Source organism: Ambystoma mexicanum, chromosome 4q, assembly GCF_040938575.1.
Source record: "Ambystoma mexicanum isolate Mex_15411 chromosome 4q, UKY_AmexF1_1, whole genome shotgun sequence".
Lineage (NCBI taxonomy): Eukaryota > Metazoa > Chordata > Amphibia > Caudata > Ambystomatidae > Ambystoma > Ambystoma mexicanum.
In genome coordinates, this window is record NC_090928.1 from 1134971684 (window position 1) to 1134989818 (window position 18135).

The following is an 18135-nucleotide window of genomic DNA, read 5'->3' on the forward strand; positions in this document are numbered from 1 at the left end:
ATCTACTTGAGGGGCTCCCCAAAGGGCGAAGATCTCTTGAAGGACTTCCTGAGCTAGTTCCCACTTATGAGAGTCCACCGCTGTGTTCTCCTCCTCGGCCAACTGAACTGCCGATAGGGAGATTCCTTCTCGAATTGCCCAGTACCAGAGCTGCATTGCCTCTCTACACAGTGGTAGCGACCCTACACCTCCTCTCATGTTGAGGTAATGCATGGCCACTGTGTTGTCCGTCATTATCAGGACATTCTTTCCCCTGACAGAGGTCAGGAAGGCCTTCAGTGCTAGTCTGATTGCCCTCAGCTCCAAAAGATTGATATGTAATTTGGACTCCGATGGAGACCAATGACCACTGGCTGTCAATTCCCCACCCCGTGAGTGAGGCGTCCGTCACTACAGTCTTCTCGGGCCATGGTTTCCAAAAAGGTTCCCCCTTCAGGATATTTTCCTTGCAGGCCCACCATAGAAGATCCTGCGTAACTTTGATCGGAACCTGCAGTAGATCCGACATCTGTCCCGAGAACTGGGACCATTGTGTTTAGAGAGCCCACTGTAGGTATCTCATTGGTAGACGAGCCTCTGGCAACAGGTTGCAATGCAGGATGCCATGAGGCCGAGCACACTCAGGAATTCGAAGGCTGGGAGACAGTGGGCATTCTGATTTTTTTATTTTTTTTATTGATATAGCTGATATAAATCAACTTTACAATATAATTTTATCATAGAAAAGTGTTTAAAACATAAAATAACATTGAGCACGTAAATTCAATCAACATTAGAATTTGATGAAACATTTAAGTCATTTAAGACCAATTAACACAACACAAACTATTATGCTCACTACAGCAATTATACAAAAATTCAATGAAAGTAAAACACAAAACTCAAAAGTAACAATTCTAAATCAAAATGTGACAGTATGCTCCACCATATTCGTACCAATTATGCAATTCATAATTGTTAACAAGGGCCTAAGCACTTGGTTAAAAAAAAGAATCATAGATATTGGCTAACATCTTTCATGATGCTGCAGTTGATTTCATGGGGTTTTAGGTCTTGTAATAGTGCTATAGCTCTTATTCCCACCATTGTCGAATGACCAGAGTGAATCATTTTCCACAAAGTTTCAGTGGTTGAGACTCCATAGACTTCCACTATTTGTTTAAAGTGTTTTTCTACGTTGATTTATTAGAGCCCCGCATTCAGTTAAGAGATGCCTCAAAGTTTCCTCTTTATTTTCTTCCTGACAGAAGCGACAATATTTCAAAGATTCATTAATTACTTTCCGTCGCACTTGCATAATAGACCACAAATTTAACCTTAGTCGGAGAAAGTCATTAGAGACGCCTTAAGATGATTCTGGATTGCTAAGTTTCTTTATTACACACAGGTCTGCATCAAAGTGACAATAGCCTGTACATTTTTCTCTTGTTTTAATCCAGTCCATGGCAAAGAGCCTGGTTTTGACCTGCATTGGATTTTGGAGCAGAGTAATTAATGTTACATCTACAAGAGCCAACACTTGAATAACCTGATTTTGCCACTTGATGATAAATGTGTCAGTAGATGAAACTTTGTTACCATCTGGAGAATGTCTTGAACCCTCACCTTGGGTGGTGAGCACTTTCCCAAGGACGTGTCGAAAACAGCCCTGATATACTGGAGCTGTTGGGAAGGTGTTGTGTGAATTCTTGAAATTGAGGGAGAAGCCCAGTCTGTGTAGGGAGTGGCAGGTAACACTGAGGTGATCCAAGGCTTGTTCGGGAGAACGCAACCTGATCAGCCAATCGTCCAGGTAGGGGTAGATGTGAATCCCCCCTCTCCTGAGATGCGCTGCCACCACCACCATTAGTCTGGTGAAGACTCTCGGGCGTAGGTCAACCCGAAAGGCAGGACTCAAAACTGATAGTGCGAGCCGCCAACGGCGAACCTCAGGTATTTCCTGTGCTTGAGATGGATTGGCACATGAAAATAAGCACCCTGAAGGTCCAATAACACCAACCAATCCTGTAATTGGAGGGCCTGAAGGATCTGAGAAAGTGTGACCATCTTGAATTTGTCCTTCCTGAGGAACTTGTAAAGTAGCTCAAGTCCAAGATGGGTCTCAGTCCTCTGTCTTTCTTGGGGATCAAAAAATATGAGGAATACCAACCCTTGTTCCTCTCCCCTATAGCCACTTATAGGTTCTATAGCACCTTTCTCTACCAGGGTTAATATTTCCTGCACAAGGAGCAGATCTGTAATCCTCAAAGAGTGTTTCCCCAGTGGATTGGTGTGAGGCTGCGTTATGAATGGTAGGCAGTAACTGTGAGCTATTGTCTCCAGAGCCAACGCATCTGAAGTAATGGCTCGCCGTTCTTCGAGATGCTGAGACAGTCTGCCCCCCACCGGTGACACGTGACGCAATCTCTCAAAGTGGTTTTGAAGCGGTTGCTGCAAGTGCGGATGGAAAGGTATCTGCAGCTGGAGTTGGCTTGGCACCTCTATCTCGTCCCCCACGAGGGAACTTCTGTTAGCTTCTTTGACTGGCCATTCCTCTTGCCTTTCCAAATGAGGAGTAGTAGCGAAAGGATCGCCCCCTCCATGGCTGTACCACCATAGGAAAAGGCTGAGGTTGCCTAACAGCGGCCCCTAAAAATTTGGCATCCGCCTTCGTGGTCTGCAACCTCTCAAGGCTCTCGTCAGCCATGTTGCCAAAAAGGTGAGATCCGTCAAATGGCATGTTGAGAAGACAAGCCTGCACATCCGGTGCAAAACCTGACTTCTGCAACCACGCAAATCTGCGCATCACGGTGCTCGTGGCCATGGACCTGCTGATGCTATCCACAGAGGCCAATCCAGACTGAAGGGACTTGCACATGGCTTCCTTGACGTCCTTAATAATAGCCAGGAAACCGTTCCTTTTATCCCCTTCTGGAATATGCTCTGCCGCCATGGATATGCACTCCCACAGAGTGTACAAAAATGTTGCTAAGGCACATTTGGAGTTGGCTGACTTCAGGTCCATACTCCCAGCTGAAAATACCTTTCGTGCCCATCCATCCACACGCTTGTTGTCCCTATCAAGAGGGATGTTAGGGTACGCTGTTTAGTTTGAGGTAGCCACGGCGGCCTGGACCACCAGACTCTCCGGAGTGTGGTGTTTGGCCACGTAGCCGGGTTCGCTACTGGAAGGGCAGTATTTCTTTATAAGGGACTTGTCCACCGCCCGATTTGTGTCCGGGGTCTCCCAATTTCTGGCGACCCTTTTTTGCAGCCACATGGAAGGGTAATATAGGATCTGTAGATGGATCATGAGCTAGAATATCTGTCAGATCATCCTGATCAAACTGTACCGGGGGTCAAGCCCAGCCTAGGTACTCCACTACTCTGAACATCAGTGGACGGTACGAGGAGTCAGCATGCTCCCCTGGTTCTGGCCGGCCGAACTCAAACTCAGGAGAGGTATCAATGCCGCTGGGATTATGCAAGGTGTCATAAAGATCTTCCATCTTGCTCTCTTCTGATATGAGGCATTCCGGCACATTGGGGGGTTCCATACTGAAGCCCAAAAGGGGCACCCTCCTCATCTGATCTCTCTTCCTCCTCAAAAATGGAAGAGAGGGATTTTTAAAAAATCCTTCTTTGGTAGAGGAGTGAAGATTTTTTCAGGAGTACCCAATGGCTTCGAAGGCGTAGATTTGGTTTTAGCCACCTTATGAGTTTCCTTAAGCCCTGTGGGCTGAGCTGAAACAATCGGTACCTTTGGTGTCAACGACTTTGGCTTCAACGTCGACAATGGCGCCGAGGGCTAGATGAAGTCGACAAATCGACGGGCTCCTTCGATGGTTTTCACGCAAGGGCTTTGTGAGTTCCATAGGCTTCGAAGGCGTTGATGATCTCAAACGCTCGCCATGTCTCAAGTGATCCTTGTCCATTCGAGGCCTTAAGGGCTCTCGATGCAAATCATGCAGTCCACCCGGGCTCAAGGGCGCGCGAGTTTCGGGTTGAGACCGCTCCTTGCCGGCTTCTACAGAGGGCGCGGATGGAGCCTTACTCTGCCTCTCGACATTTTTTAGCATCTCTACACAGAATGCTTCCTACTCCGCGGGCATCGACTTTTTGGAGGGGCATCTTACCCTCTAGGGGTGCCGCCTGACGAGGACGAAGAGGAAGGCGACCGATGGTGCCTCCTCTTTGATCACTTCGTCGAGGACGAAGAGTGGCGGGAGCCACTTCAGGACCTTGAATGTTTTTTATCCTTCTTACGCAGAGGAGAGGGGTCTCTCGACTTGGCGGTCGAAGAACGATCAGGTCGGGTTTTACGGGGTTTGGATGTCTTGCCTACCTGCAACTTCCCCTTTCGTTCTCGCAAGGCCTTTCCTGTCATAGCTTGACACTTGGTACAGGAATAGCTGTCGTGGCCTTCACCCAGGCACCACAGACAATGCAGAACTGTGATGGACAGCTTGGAGTCGCACTCCTTGAAACAACGCAGCATTGCGGAAAACAACCGCGTTGTTTCTGCCTGAATCTGCTTTCCCATTTGGGGCTCTCGGGCTCCCCACGGGGAGCCCGAGAGCCCCAAATGGGAAAACAGATTTAGGCAGACCCAACGCAGCATTTAGCATTTCCCATTTGGGGCTCTCTGGCTCCCCACGGGGAGCCCGAGAGCCCCAAATGGGAAATCAGCTGTAGGCTGAAACACTACGCAGCATGTAAACACAACCGCGTTGTGTTTCTGCCTGCTGTGGCTTTCACTTTGGGTCTCCGGTGCTCCCCTGGGAGCACCGGAGACCCAAAGTGAAAGCCACAGCAGGCAGAAACACAACACGGTTGTGTTGGAAAACGCTGCGGTTTTTCTTTCCGAGTTTCTCAGGCTCCTCCGAGCCGGAGGAGCCTGAGAAACTTGGAAAGAAAAACCGCAGCGTTTTCCAACACAATAACGTTGTATTTATGTTTGCGGTCGCTTAAAAAGCGACCGCAAACATAAATACAACGTTTTTAAAGCTGCAGTTTTATTTCTAAGTTTTCCGGGCTCCTGCAGCCCGGAAAACTTAGAAAAAAAACCCCAGCTAGTGCTTATTTTTTTAAAAAATAAATAGCACTTACCGAGATTCAGCTGCAGCTTTCCTGCTCTGGTCTCCGGTCCCCGTCCTCCGCGTACAGCACCAATGAAGGGAAAGCCACCCAGCGGTAGCTTTTGTTTACTACAGCTGGCTGGCTTTTCCTTCATTAGTGCCGCAAAAGCCAAAGCGAGCACAGGAGGGCATCCATTTCACAAAATGGATGCGCCCATGTGCTTGCTTTTGCGAATTTTGAGCTTGAATAGCTCAAAATTTTACATTGGAAGTTTTTAAAAAAGAGAATGCTAGTATTTTTTTTTATGTTGCCTATCTATTTTTTAAATAAAAATTTTTACTAGACCATGCCTTTAAGATTGCATGTGTTTGCGTGCATGCACATGCATGAAAGGGCACTGTACTTATTTTGTTGTCTTAGAAAGTAGGGAATAGCTAGCCATGCGGTCTGGACTGCAGTGTGTAGGTGGACACCCACCTACACACTGCAAGCCAGTATAATGACTGCAGGTAGAAGCAGAGGATATGTTTTCAGTGGCACAGATTGTACAGGTACCTCTCAACAATACTGCTGTATATTCAGGCAAAGTAGCCTAATTCATCAGCAAAGCTGCTATACACATGTCATAGTACAATACCAATTATTCACAGCAGGATTGATTGCATCATGCCCACATTTCTTAGCAGGACTGCTATATTTTGGGACAGTACCTGAATTTCGTAACAGAGCTGCTGTAATGACAAAGTACGAACATGGGCTGGCATTTTCTACAGCGAGCTAAAGTACTGAGCAAGAACAGTGTCTGTGCTCTTCCCACCGGTATCACTGCAAAATATCGAATCCCATTAATGCAAGCTAGAAACCTTGCATGGAAAACAACATATTTCTCCCAAAATATAGATGGGGGTGTTGGTTAGGGGTATTTAATATGGTGTAGGGATGTGGTGGGGTTGGGAGGGCTGCCGGGGACTTTCCCCACATAAAAAATACAGAAAATGTACTGTTTTATATGCAAGATTTTCAACCTCACAGTAAAAAAAATTGTATTTTCACATAGATCCTTCCCACCATCCTCTGGATCTGGTGTGATGCACACTGGCGAACAGTGTGAGAATATGACACTGCTGTCATATACTTTCATACCTCGTACCTGGTCTTGCACTTTTAAAAAACCTCTGATTCTCTCAGGTCTGATTACTGCGTCCAACTGCCAAAAATCTAGCACATCTCAAAGCCTCACTATGAATATCCTAACTTGTGTACGATACTGCAAAGAGGCTAAGAGCTTTTGACAAGCCAGTTATGTCAGGTAAGACTCACATGGAACTGCCAGTGCCCTAACCCTATGTGCTTTTCCAAGTTAACAGTCTGTTGAGATAGGTAGCTCAGTGGGTCAATAACCCTGCTGTAGAGATCTATGTTAGTTCAAATCCTGTTGATAGGAGAGTTAATGCGTCTGCATCAGAGGTATATGTTCAAGATGCAGTTAAGATTCAATTGTAACAGAGCTGTCAGCGTTTGACTTATCAAAAAGACTACTAAATGTTCAGTGATTCAGAACACACACATTTCATCAGGGATGCTATACCTGTAATGGCTCAGAACAAACATCACAACAGCTATACCAGTAATGGCTCAGAACACACAACTCTCCTCAGGACTGCTATACTTGTAATGGCTCAGAAGTAATACACACACATCCCATTAGGGCTGCTATACTTATAATAGCTCAGAACACACATATCTCATCTGGCATGCTATACTTGTAATGGCTGAGAACAGACACATTCCATCAGGGCTGCTATACCTCTAATGGCTCAGAAAAAGCACATCCCATGAGGGCTGCTAAGGTTTTAATGGCTCAGACCACACACATCTCATCAGGGCTGCTATACCTGTAATGGCTCTGAATACACACATCCCATGTTGGCTGCTATACTTGTAATAGCTCAAAACACACATCTCATCTGGGCTCTTATACTTGTAATGGCATACAGTGCTGGTAAAACATATCAGAGTGATGGGCTCATTGTTTTGGTAGCCATGAGTATAGCACCTCAAACTGAATATTTCACAAAAATAATTATTTTGCTGTGATATTCCGTCTTATTGGTGCTCCCTTCTTGGGGTAAATCAGGATGTGCGTCGTAAGTCGCCACTGTCTGATTTGCCTCTATCATGGTCCAATCCTGTTCATACAGGCTGCAGGGGGAGGTGTATCTGTCTTTGTCTACTGTTTATTTGATTTAGCAGTAGGCCCTTCTTTCTTTCTCTTCAAGGTTCCAAAGACAAATATGGCAGAGCATCTGCTCACTGGGATTTACGGCGCACATCCTGACTTTCCCCACAAAGGGAGCACCAATAACATGATCTACAACAGGAGCGATGATATAGCAGTGTGGTCTCATGCAACACTTTATTGACTCATTGCACAAGAAGTTAAGAATGTGTTTGGGTCATGAGGAAAGTGGAATAGAAGCGATTGGCACCCCACTGAAACTGGTCGACTATTTGTTCGGAATGTCTGAATACTAACCAGACATTCTGGAGGAAACAATATTTTTGTTTCACAAGTGGACAGATGAGTAGGGGGGGGGGCATTAAAATGTAACTGCACTCCCTTCCATGCTCCTTGTTCCGGTATTCCCAGACTTTATTATACTATGGCACTTGTTTGCCACCCATTGTTTGTTGCACTTCTCTGAGATTGCAGTCTGGAATAATTCAGGGCTAGTTTTCTCTGTCCGTCCCATAACCCTAGACAGGTGGCACACCAGCTCCCACTGAGGTCAGTCACTATATGAGGGATATCTAGCGGCGGATGAAGGGCGAGTTTAGCTAAATTGTATGGCTTCTAAAAAGAATTTGAAGTAAGAAAAAGTCACCTGGACTTTTTTGTGTACCCTGCCTATGGGCCTTTGATACAAATTGAGTGGCCTACTCGGTCCGAATTTGAATTTTGTCTATCATGTCTTTGTGACTTTGCCATTTTACACTGCCATTATGGCCCTGGGGGAGTTGGAGAAGGGTTGTAACAGCTGTTAACGTCTCGGGCCAATAACACCTGTTACAGCTCTCTTCCCCTTAGCTGTAAAGTCTCACTATGAACATCGAGAGCAAGTATGGCAACTTTGTTTAAGGCTACATGTTGGTATGCGTGGAGCCAATTCACAGCCTCTGTATGATTTACAATTATTTGCAAGTCCAGTTATACTTCTTTAACTTAGGCATATAAAAAGTGATAAAAATACAGATAATAAAAATATGAATTTGATGAGCAAGACTTAATGGCAGCTCTGGTATATCAAGAATCTCCCTATACACAGGTGTGTCCTCATGGGAATGAGTGGTATTAGCAGTTGAAATTGACCTTTTCTGTTTGACCAAATTATTTTAATTTTTGTTTTTATTCGGTCAAAAAAATATATAATTCGGTCAAAAAAATATATACGTGGGGTGGGGTACGGGAATAGGTTAAGGTGGGGCAGTGGGGGTTGCGTGGGGTCTCCCCCTTACAATTTCGAACAAAAAACAACCCAAAAGAATTCGGTGAAATAGGAAAAGGTCAATTTATTTAGGTCAAACAGACCTAAACCGAGAAGAACAAGTTACTTACCAACTGTAACGTTCTTTCGACTGGATGTTCCTCCCACGTATTCCTCATCTTATGATAATTCGTTATCTCCAGCTTCGCTGCTTCGGAAAAAAAAATTCTCGGCAGAGGGCGCTGTGCTCGAGGTCGTGGCATTGATTGTCCCTCGACAGTCTCCGTAGCGTGTCGACGTCACTGATGGTATAAGTAGCTCGAGCCGTGCCCGTTGCTCCAGTTCTGTTTTTTCGATGAAAACATATAGGAGGAGCACCCAGGCGTGCCCTATGACTGATGCACACTTCGTGAGAGGAAAGTGTAAGAAAACGTAAACTGTACTGCGGAGTAGGATGGGAGGGTCGATGAGGAATACGTGGGCGGAACATCCAGTCGAAAGAACGTTACAGTTCGTAAGTAACTTGTTCTTCGAATGGATTGTGTCCTCCCACGTATTCCTCATCTTATGATAGACTCCCATAGCAGTAGTAATTTTGGAGGTGGGAGTATTAGTTTTCAGTTTTCATGGACAGAATGCAGAACTGCCTTGGCAAATAAACCCTCATTTGAGGAGGCAGTATCCAAACAGTAATGTTTTACAAAAGTGTGTATTGTTTTCCAAGTAGCAGCTGAACAAATATCTGCTGCCGGGACTCCCCTCTTTAGAGCCGTAGAAGTAGCCATACCCCTTGTAGAATGGGCACAAAGCCCATCTGGTGGGTCATTTCCTGCTAACCTGTAGCATTCAGTTATGGCTAAGATGATCCAACGGGATATGGTCTGTTTTGTTACAGATAATCCTAGTTTATGACCAGTATAACCCACAAATAGTTGGTCATCTTGCCTCAATTTAGCCATTCTTGAGATATAGAAAGTAAGAGCCCTCTTGGGATCTAGTCTGTGCAATCTCTCCTCTTCCTTTCCCAAATGAGGAGGAGGATAGAACGTTGGTAATATTTCCTTTTGCGACAAATGGAAGTCTGAAACTACCTTTGGTAAAAAGGAAGGTTTAACTTTAAGGACTATCCTTATAAAAAGTAGTAAATGGCGGTTTGCATGAGAGAGCCTGAAGTTCGCTAACCCCGCGGGCTGATAACAAGGCCACAAGAAGTACAGTTTTTAATGTTAAGAGCCTCAATGGGCAGGAGTGCATAGGCTCAAAAGGTATACATGTCAAGAATTTTAGTACTAGATTTAAGTCCCAAGTTGGGACATGAAAAGGTACTGGGGGGGTATACATTAGTAACCCCCTTTAAGAATTGAATGAACAATGGAATTTTGAAATATGAAACCTCTTCTGAGGTGCGCTTGAAAATGGACAGCGCAGCAAGGTATCCTTTAATTGTCCCTATCTGGAGCCCCAGATTGGCTAGATGCAGTAGGAAAGAAAGCACCATTGGGGTGCCACATTGAAAAGGGTCCACATTCTTATCTTTGCACCAGTTACTGAACTTGTTCCAGCGACATTGGTATAAAGATTTTGTTGCTGGCCTTCTGGCCGAAAGCAAGATCTCCATTACGTCATCCGGAAGATCCCAATCCTTGTATCTCAACCTCTCAGAAACCATGCGTGAAGGTTGAGTGTCTTGACCTCTGGATGGAGAACCCAACCTTCCTCTTGCGAGAGAAGATCCTCTCTTTGCGGAAGACGTATTGGAGGGCAGATGGACATGTCTAGAAGGTCCGGGTAGCACGTCCTCCTGGCCCAATCCGGGGCAATTAGGATCATGGTTTTCCTGAACTTTCTCAACCTCCTGATTACTTGAGGAATCACGGGGACTGGGGGAAACGCGTACAGCAGTGGAAACTTCCACTCCACTACGAATGCGTCTCCCAGAGCTCCTCTTTGAGGAAATTCCCTTGAGCAGTACTGCTCGCACTTCCGATTGATCACAGTGGCGAACAGATCCACTTGAGGGGTTCCCCAAAGGGCGAAGATCTCTTGAAGGACTTCCTGAGCTAGCTCCCACTTGTGGGAGACTGTGCTCTGCCTGCTCAGAGCGTCTGCCGCCGTGTTTTGCTCTCCGGCTAGGTGAATTGCCGATAGAGAGATTCCTTCTCGTATTGCCCAGAACCAGAGCTGCATTGCCTCTCTGCACAGTGGTAGTGATCCTACTCCTCCTCTCTTGTTGAGGTAGTACATGGCCACTGTGTTGTCCGTCATTATCAGAACATTCTTTCCCTGTACAGATGGCAGAAAGGCCTTCAGCGCTAGTCTGATTGCCCTCAGCTCCAATAGGTTGATGTGTAGTTTGGACTCCGATGGAGACCAACGACCGCTGATTGTCAGATCGTTGGTGTGTGCTCCCCACCCCGTGAGTGAGGCGTCCGTCACTACTGTTATCTCCGGCCATGGTTGCCAAAAGGATTCTCCCATGAGAATGTTGTCGTTGCAAGCCCACCATAGTAGATCCTGAGCAACTGCGCTCGGCACTTGCAGAAGATCCGACATATTCCCTGAGAACTGGGACCACTGAGTTCTGAGTGCCCATTGAAGGGATCTCATTCTCAGTCTGGCCTCTGGTACGAGGAAAATGCAGGATGCCATGAGGCCGAGCAACCTGAGAAAATCGAAGGCCAGTAGACGTTGGACATTCTGGAATTTTGTTACCATCTGCAGAATGTGGAGAGCTCTCACCTCGGGAGGCGAGGCTTTTCCCGAGGAAGTGTCCAAGACTGCTCTGATAAACTGGAGCTTTTGGGATGGTATCATGTGGGACTTCTTGAAATTGAGGGAGAAGCCCAGTTTGTGAAGGAAGTGGCAGGTGATCGAAAGATGTTCCTGAGTCTGTTCTGGAGAACGTGCTCTGATCAACCAATCGTCCAGGTAGGGGTAGAGGTGAATCCCCCCTCTCCTGAGACTCGCTGCCACAACCGCCATTAGTTTGGTGAAAACCCTCGGGCGGAGGTCAACCCGAATGGCAGAACTCGAAACTGATAATGAGAATTGCCAATCGCGAACCTCAGGTACTTTCTGTGCCCTGGATGGATTGGCACATGAAAGTAAGCATCCTGAAGGTCCAATGATACCAACCAGTCTTGGAGTTGTAGAGCCTGAAGGATCTGAGAAAGGGTCACCATCTTGAACTTGTCCTTCCTGAGGAACTTGTTCAAGTTTCTTAAGTCCAAGATGGGTCTCAATCCTCCGTCCTTTTTTGGGATGAGAAAGTATGGGGAGTACCAACCCCTGTTCCTCTCCGCTACAGGTACCTGTTCTATGGCACCTTTCTCTAGCAGGGTTAAAATTTCCTGCAACAGGAGCGGGTCTGGAATTTTTACAGAGTTGGCTCCCAGTGGATGATTCTGAGGCCTTTTTAGAAAGGGGAGACAGTAACCTTGAGCTACTGTTTCCAGTGCCCAAACATCTGAGGTAATGCCTCGCCATTCCTTCAGATGTTGAGAGATCCTGCCTCCCACTGGTGTCTTGTGGAGCAAGGTCTCAGAGAGATTTGGAGGCGGCTGCAGGAGTGGCTGAGGGCAAAGATGCCGCTCCTGAGGCTGATTTCATACCTCTACCTCGTCCACCATGAGAGAAGTTTTTTCTGCCTCTTTGAGAAGCCTGTCCTCTTCCTCTACCAAATGAGGAGTAGTAGCGAAAAGAACGACCTCTCCAGGAAGATGATCCTGAATAGGTTTTCTGAGGCTGGCGCCTGGAGGCACTAAGAGATTTAGCTGCCGCTTTCAAGGCCTGGAGTTTTTCTAGGCTTTCGTCAGCCTTACTGCCAAATAGCCTCGAGCCATCAAAGGGCATGTTAAGGAGTCTGGATTGTACATCCTGTGCAAACCCCGACTTCCTCAACCACGCAAATCTGGGCAACACAGTGCTTGTAGCCATGGACCTGCTGATGCTATCAGCAGTATCCAGTCCAGACTGGAGACATTCCCCCATTGCCTCCTTTCCGTCTTTGACTATATTCAGGAAGCCTTCCTTTCCTCGCCTTCCGGAATATGCTCAGCCGCCGCCAAAATACAGTCCCACAGGGTATGGGTAAACCTGGCCAGGGTATAGGTGATATTTGTCGATTTCAGGGCCATGCTACCTGAAGTGAAATCTTTACGGGCCCAGGCATCAACTTTCTTGTCCTCTCTATCCGGAGGGATAGTGGGATATGCAGTTTGTTTTGCTGTGGATGCAGCCTGAATAACCAGACTTTCTGGAGTCGGATGCCTGTTTAAATATTCAGGATCCGTACCAGCTGGTCTGTATTTCTTTGGGAAATTACTATTTGTAGCAGCAATGCTATCAGGATTTTCCCAATTTTTTTCTACTGTTCTCTGAAGAGCCCTATGAAAGGGGAGAACTGGGTCTTTTTAGTGACCTTTGACAATTATATCTGTCATGTCGTCCTGTTCAAACACGGGTGAAGTGTTACCCCAACCCATGTATTCTACTACCCTGTTCATAAGACCTCTGTACCCTGAGTCTGCATGTTCTGCAGGGTCAGGTTTGGCAAATTCTAACTCTGGGGAGGTGTCAATTCCACTAGCAGAGTGTAGAGTATCACTCAGGTCTCTCATTCTAGATTCCTGATCAATGAGTTCCTCAGGAACCTGTCTTGTGCCATATGAAACTCCAAAGGGAGTGACTTCGTCTTCCTCCGAGCCAGATTCCTCATAAATTGAGGACATAGCTTTAAAAAAGTCTGTTCTGGGCAACGGAGTAAATCTCCTTTCTTCCTCAATAATTTCCTTCGAAGGAATAGAAAAATCCTTCCAGGTTGTCGACGGGAACTTCGAAGACTTCGAAGAAGACTTCGATACAGGTGTCGAAGGCGCTCTTGGCTTCGATGCCGAAGCAGTCGACGCCGATGGTGTCGATGAAGCCGTCGAAGCCTTCGATGACTTGAGCTTTTTATGAGGCACCGGAGATGTGCTTGACTCTCGAGGAGTCTTCGACTCTCGGGGAGTCTTCGACTCACGAGGAGCCTTCGATGACTTGGCGTCGACTCGAGTATCTTCGATACTACTGGCTTTTACCAAGGTAGTTCTTGACTTCTCTTTGTCGTCCAATGGAGCGACCTTAGAGGAATGGCTCTTCCGAGGTTCTTTCGAGGGGGTTGGGCCGCATTCTCGAAAACCTCCATCATCTTTTTACGGAATTCCTCCCATTTCTGGGGGAATCCGATTTTGTCGGACATCGAATTTCTTCGGTCGACTCAGAAGATGATGACGATGAGGGAGATCTATGTCTCCTCTTCAGTTTTTTTGACGAGGAAGAAGAGTGTCTCGATCTACTCCTAGATCGAGATCTCTTGGAGTGCCTATGTCGATCCGATTCTTTCGAATCGATCGCTTTCTTGTTTTTTGGACACATCCTTCTTAGAGGCTTCCCTCCCCACCGACAGTTTACCTCTCCTCTCACGAAGGGCCTTCTCGGTCATGGACTGGCAGGAACCACAGTCGTCGGTTCAGTGACTAGAACCGGGACACCAGAGACAAACTCGGTGAGGATCCGTGATCGACATTTTCGATCCACAATCGATACACTTCTTGAACATAGTCTTGGGTGTCGAAGGAGTCGAAGAAGATGACACTTTCACGAAGAAAATCTCGGCGCACGCCGTTCACGATAGCAAAGCGATCGGAAAAACGGAACTGGAGCAACAGGTGCGGCTCGAGCTACTTATACCATCAGTGACATCGACACGGTACGGAGACCGTCGAGGGACAATCGACACCACAACCTCGAGCACAGCGCACTCTGCCGAGAATTTTATTTTACGAAGCAGCGAAGCTGGAGATAACGAATTATCATAAAATGAGGAATACGTGGGAGGACACAATCCATTCGAATGAGTAGCTACAACTTTGTGTATATGTCGAAGAATCCAGGCTCACACATAGTTTAGTGTAGTGTATGTGGGTTGGGGTAAGGGAATAGGTCAAGGTGGGGGGAGCAAGGAGACTCCCCCTTTCAATTTAGAACAAAAAACGACCCAGAAATTCGGTCTAATAGGAAAAGGTCAATATATTTTGGTCAAACAGACCTAAACCTGGAATGAGTAGCTACAACTGTTTTGTTCAATATATATGTCGAACAATCCAGGTTCACACATACTTTAGTGTAGTGGCAAACCAGAAACAGCTTTATTTGTCTTGCAAGACAAAAGGCCAGACACATGTTTACCTTAAAGGAACTGACGACAACCTGACTCGTCCTTCAGATGTCCCACCTTTATAGGTCACTTGTCAGGTGACTGACATGAATCTTAACAAGAAACTTCCAGAACCCTCAGTTTAGGCCTTCCAATTGGAAAAGGCCTCCCGATCCATTAGATTAGAAGCATTGCAAAACGTTACCTCAACAGTCCGTCATCGACGTAGATGTCCACCTAACCTATCACATGACAAATTCCTATGTGTGCTCCTCTGTAAAGGGGTTTCATCAAACACACCTTCAGTGACAAGTCTCCATAGTCCTTTAATTGCTCCATTGTACATGCAGGAGTAAATCAGTTCCTTTAGTCACATGTTCAAAAGTGTCCTTAGCACCACAAAGTGTCAGACGGTAGTTTTTGGTTCCAGTCGGCATATGTCAAATAACACAACTAGAAGGTAACAACCATTGGCAAAGCCATATGCTAAAAAGACACAATACAAGATCACGTCTTCTCAAAGAGAATGTTAATTTATAATGAGAAAGAATGCAATGTCAATACATCATTAAATGTAATCTGGGGGAAAACAGATGAAACATAACTCCTACATATATAAGCCATTGTTGTGCTTTCAATGGCTTCTAGATATGTCCTAATAGTCCTTTATACATATTATCAAACACAAAATTAATTTCATGTATGTATGCTTATATGGAACCAGCTGACCAGGGGGTTTAAAGATAGCTCCTAGTAAATCTTTGTATCAAGCTAACCAGGATCTCGGAGGCTACATTGGAGGAGCTAAAGAGCTCCCAGCAATTTCAATCCATTACTAATGTTTGCTTAGATATATGCTTGAGATTCATAGAAAAAAAAATGCAATGGTATCAATGACTTTTTAAATGTTATGAGCAAGGAACGTGCACATGTACAAAAAGTACATTTTTGACCAGAACTTTCAAATGTGAATTTTTTAAATGGGTTATGAGTTTTGCTATTTGGCAAAACTCATTAAAAAAATCCACAATTCTTCAAAAGTCGTTCCTCATATTTTCCACTGTAAAAATGACCTTTTCCAGGTTGGCACAGTAATAACTATAAGTTAAAACCGAAGCAAATATTGTGGTTCACTTTTGTACCTCATCAAACCTGCTTTTGAATTTGACCTTTTCTGGGTGAACGCAATTCTTGCATTTTCTGCCCTTAGTCACTCAGCTGGGCACATCCACTTTTTATTTAAGGATAAGTTATACACAAGTGGCATTCATCAAGCACATGTCATTTCAGGTATTGTCAGTTACAAAGTGAGAAAGTGAAATGGGAGCTGTCTACAACAGCCAATGGTAGAAGCATAAGGAGGACACCAGGTTGTTTTACCCTCATAGGCCTTTTTCATGCGTTGCTATGACTTCAAATGCTTTTTTATGACGTTCTTGCCTTGCTATGCCATGTTATAATCTACTATGTACGGTTTCAGGATTGCGTGTGCCACTGCACCAAACTGTTCATCGAAGTCTATGACTGCTTCATGCACTACCATGCTCTAATTCTATGTTCCAACACACAATAAGCATACCGACTAAAGCATGCATAGATGGCAATAGAAGACCCCTTCGAGATCAAACATTAGAACACTACACCTAAAGCATCCTAGCACCACATGCACACAAGGATCCAATTTGGACATAAATGCATATATGCTCTTGACACAGAACACCTAGAAACCAATCCTACAAACAGAAGTTGAGGTACTCACGGTCTGCACCATCAAATCTTTCTTACATTTTCCCTCTCTCCCATGTAAGCTCAACCACCTCTTTATCTTTCAGATCCACCAGAGTGCATGGACGCCATGGGAATGGCAGCAGAGAGCACTATAGTTCCCAGTAACGTAACATAACATACGCTTGACAGAAAATGTGCAACTCAATTGACATTTTACAGCAAGATAGCGCAACAATTTAAGATCTCCCTGCTGTGATTTGTGCATGTTTTGTAGGTTGCAGGATTGAATCCCAAGACTGACTCAGCCTTCCATCCTTCAAAGTTGGATACAATCAGTAGACATTTTGGTTGAGCTATAAGACATTTATACAAGAATGTTCCTTGTAAAGTACTTAGGTGAAAACCCTATATAAATAACAGTCTATTATTGTCAATTGAGACTCAGGTGCAATTAACTCATATGTAAATGAAGCATATACATTGAACAAAAGGTCTTTTGATAACATGTTTTCCAATTTCAAAAACAATCAACCCCTGACTACTCATATACATGCTAATTTGTTCCAAACTGACAAACATTTCATAAATCTGAGATCAAGGAAAGCGAGAGACCGATAATGAAACATGGCAGCGGTAAGACCCAAACAAGAGGATTTCAACATTACCTTATCACATATTTTACAGCAGCAGTCCATCCACAAAAAGTCCTGAATTAGGTCATCATCTAGAAAACAGACAGCAAGAAATATATAATAAAATACAGCTCCCTGAGACCGGACATTTACAATTGGACAGAAAGAGCATCAAAACGTACATCTTTGCCCACACCTAACCCAACAACACCACCTCAGGGCCAGCATCTGTCTATCCTAATCTTCCGATCCTGTGCAGAAACATTTTGAAACAATGATAAGTTTTCCGTTCCTAAACATTCAGGTCTGGTTCCAGGGGAAGGCGTGCAGAGAGAAGCATGATAGCAAGTAAGGCTTGTAGAATCGACAAAAAGTTGAAAACAAGCCAACGACAATGAGCACATGAATATTGTAAATACCCTAGGCCTACCTGAAGGGTCAGTGACTGGTATGCTGGAAATCTATTTTGAAAAGCTACCTGCATCATTGCTAGAGGCTCCATTGTATAGAGCTCACCGAACACTATGGGCCTCATTACGACCCTGGCGGAAATGGAAAAATGATGGCGGAAATGCAATACCGCCATCGAACACCGCTCGTTGCGATTATGACCCGTCACCGTAAAGTACGATGCCATTAGCGACACCGCAGTGAACGGCAACGCTAACTGCACCAAGTACGCGCACGCGCGCCTTGCAAAACCGGAATCACCGCCATGGCGCAACGGTACGCGAATTCTGACCCTAGCGGACATGTACTGAACGCCATCAAGCACGTCGTAAAGTACCATTCCGCCATGGCGAGAAATACGGCATCGTGAACCAACCGTAAATGGCCCACTGAGTGCCTGTACTCCACTCCCTGGCCACATTGCACAACTCCTGGCAGGCGCAATGTACTCACACTATGCAACCAGTGAAATCTACAATTCACCCATGCATGCCAACGTAGAAATGCATGCAGGGGCTCAAAGCGCCCCGTGAGTGGGCATCCATGTACGGCATGTCACCATAGCCGTACTGATGCAGCACAGGCA

At 45.5% G+C, this 18135-nt stretch overlaps 1 protein-coding gene across 1 annotated transcript in view; it reads right to left on the reverse strand.

The window, feature by feature from the left end:
- Positions 1–18135, reverse strand: part of SPDYA (speedy/RINGO cell cycle regulator family member A) — a 1164271-nt gene that overhangs the window by 680084 nt on the left and 466052 nt on the right. The window contains exon 4 of the mRNA XM_069608721.1: positions 17133–17191. Within this exon, the coding sequence (XP_069464822.1) occupies positions 17133–17191 (59 nt within the window). The remainder of the gene's footprint in view (positions 1–17132; positions 17192–18135) is intronic.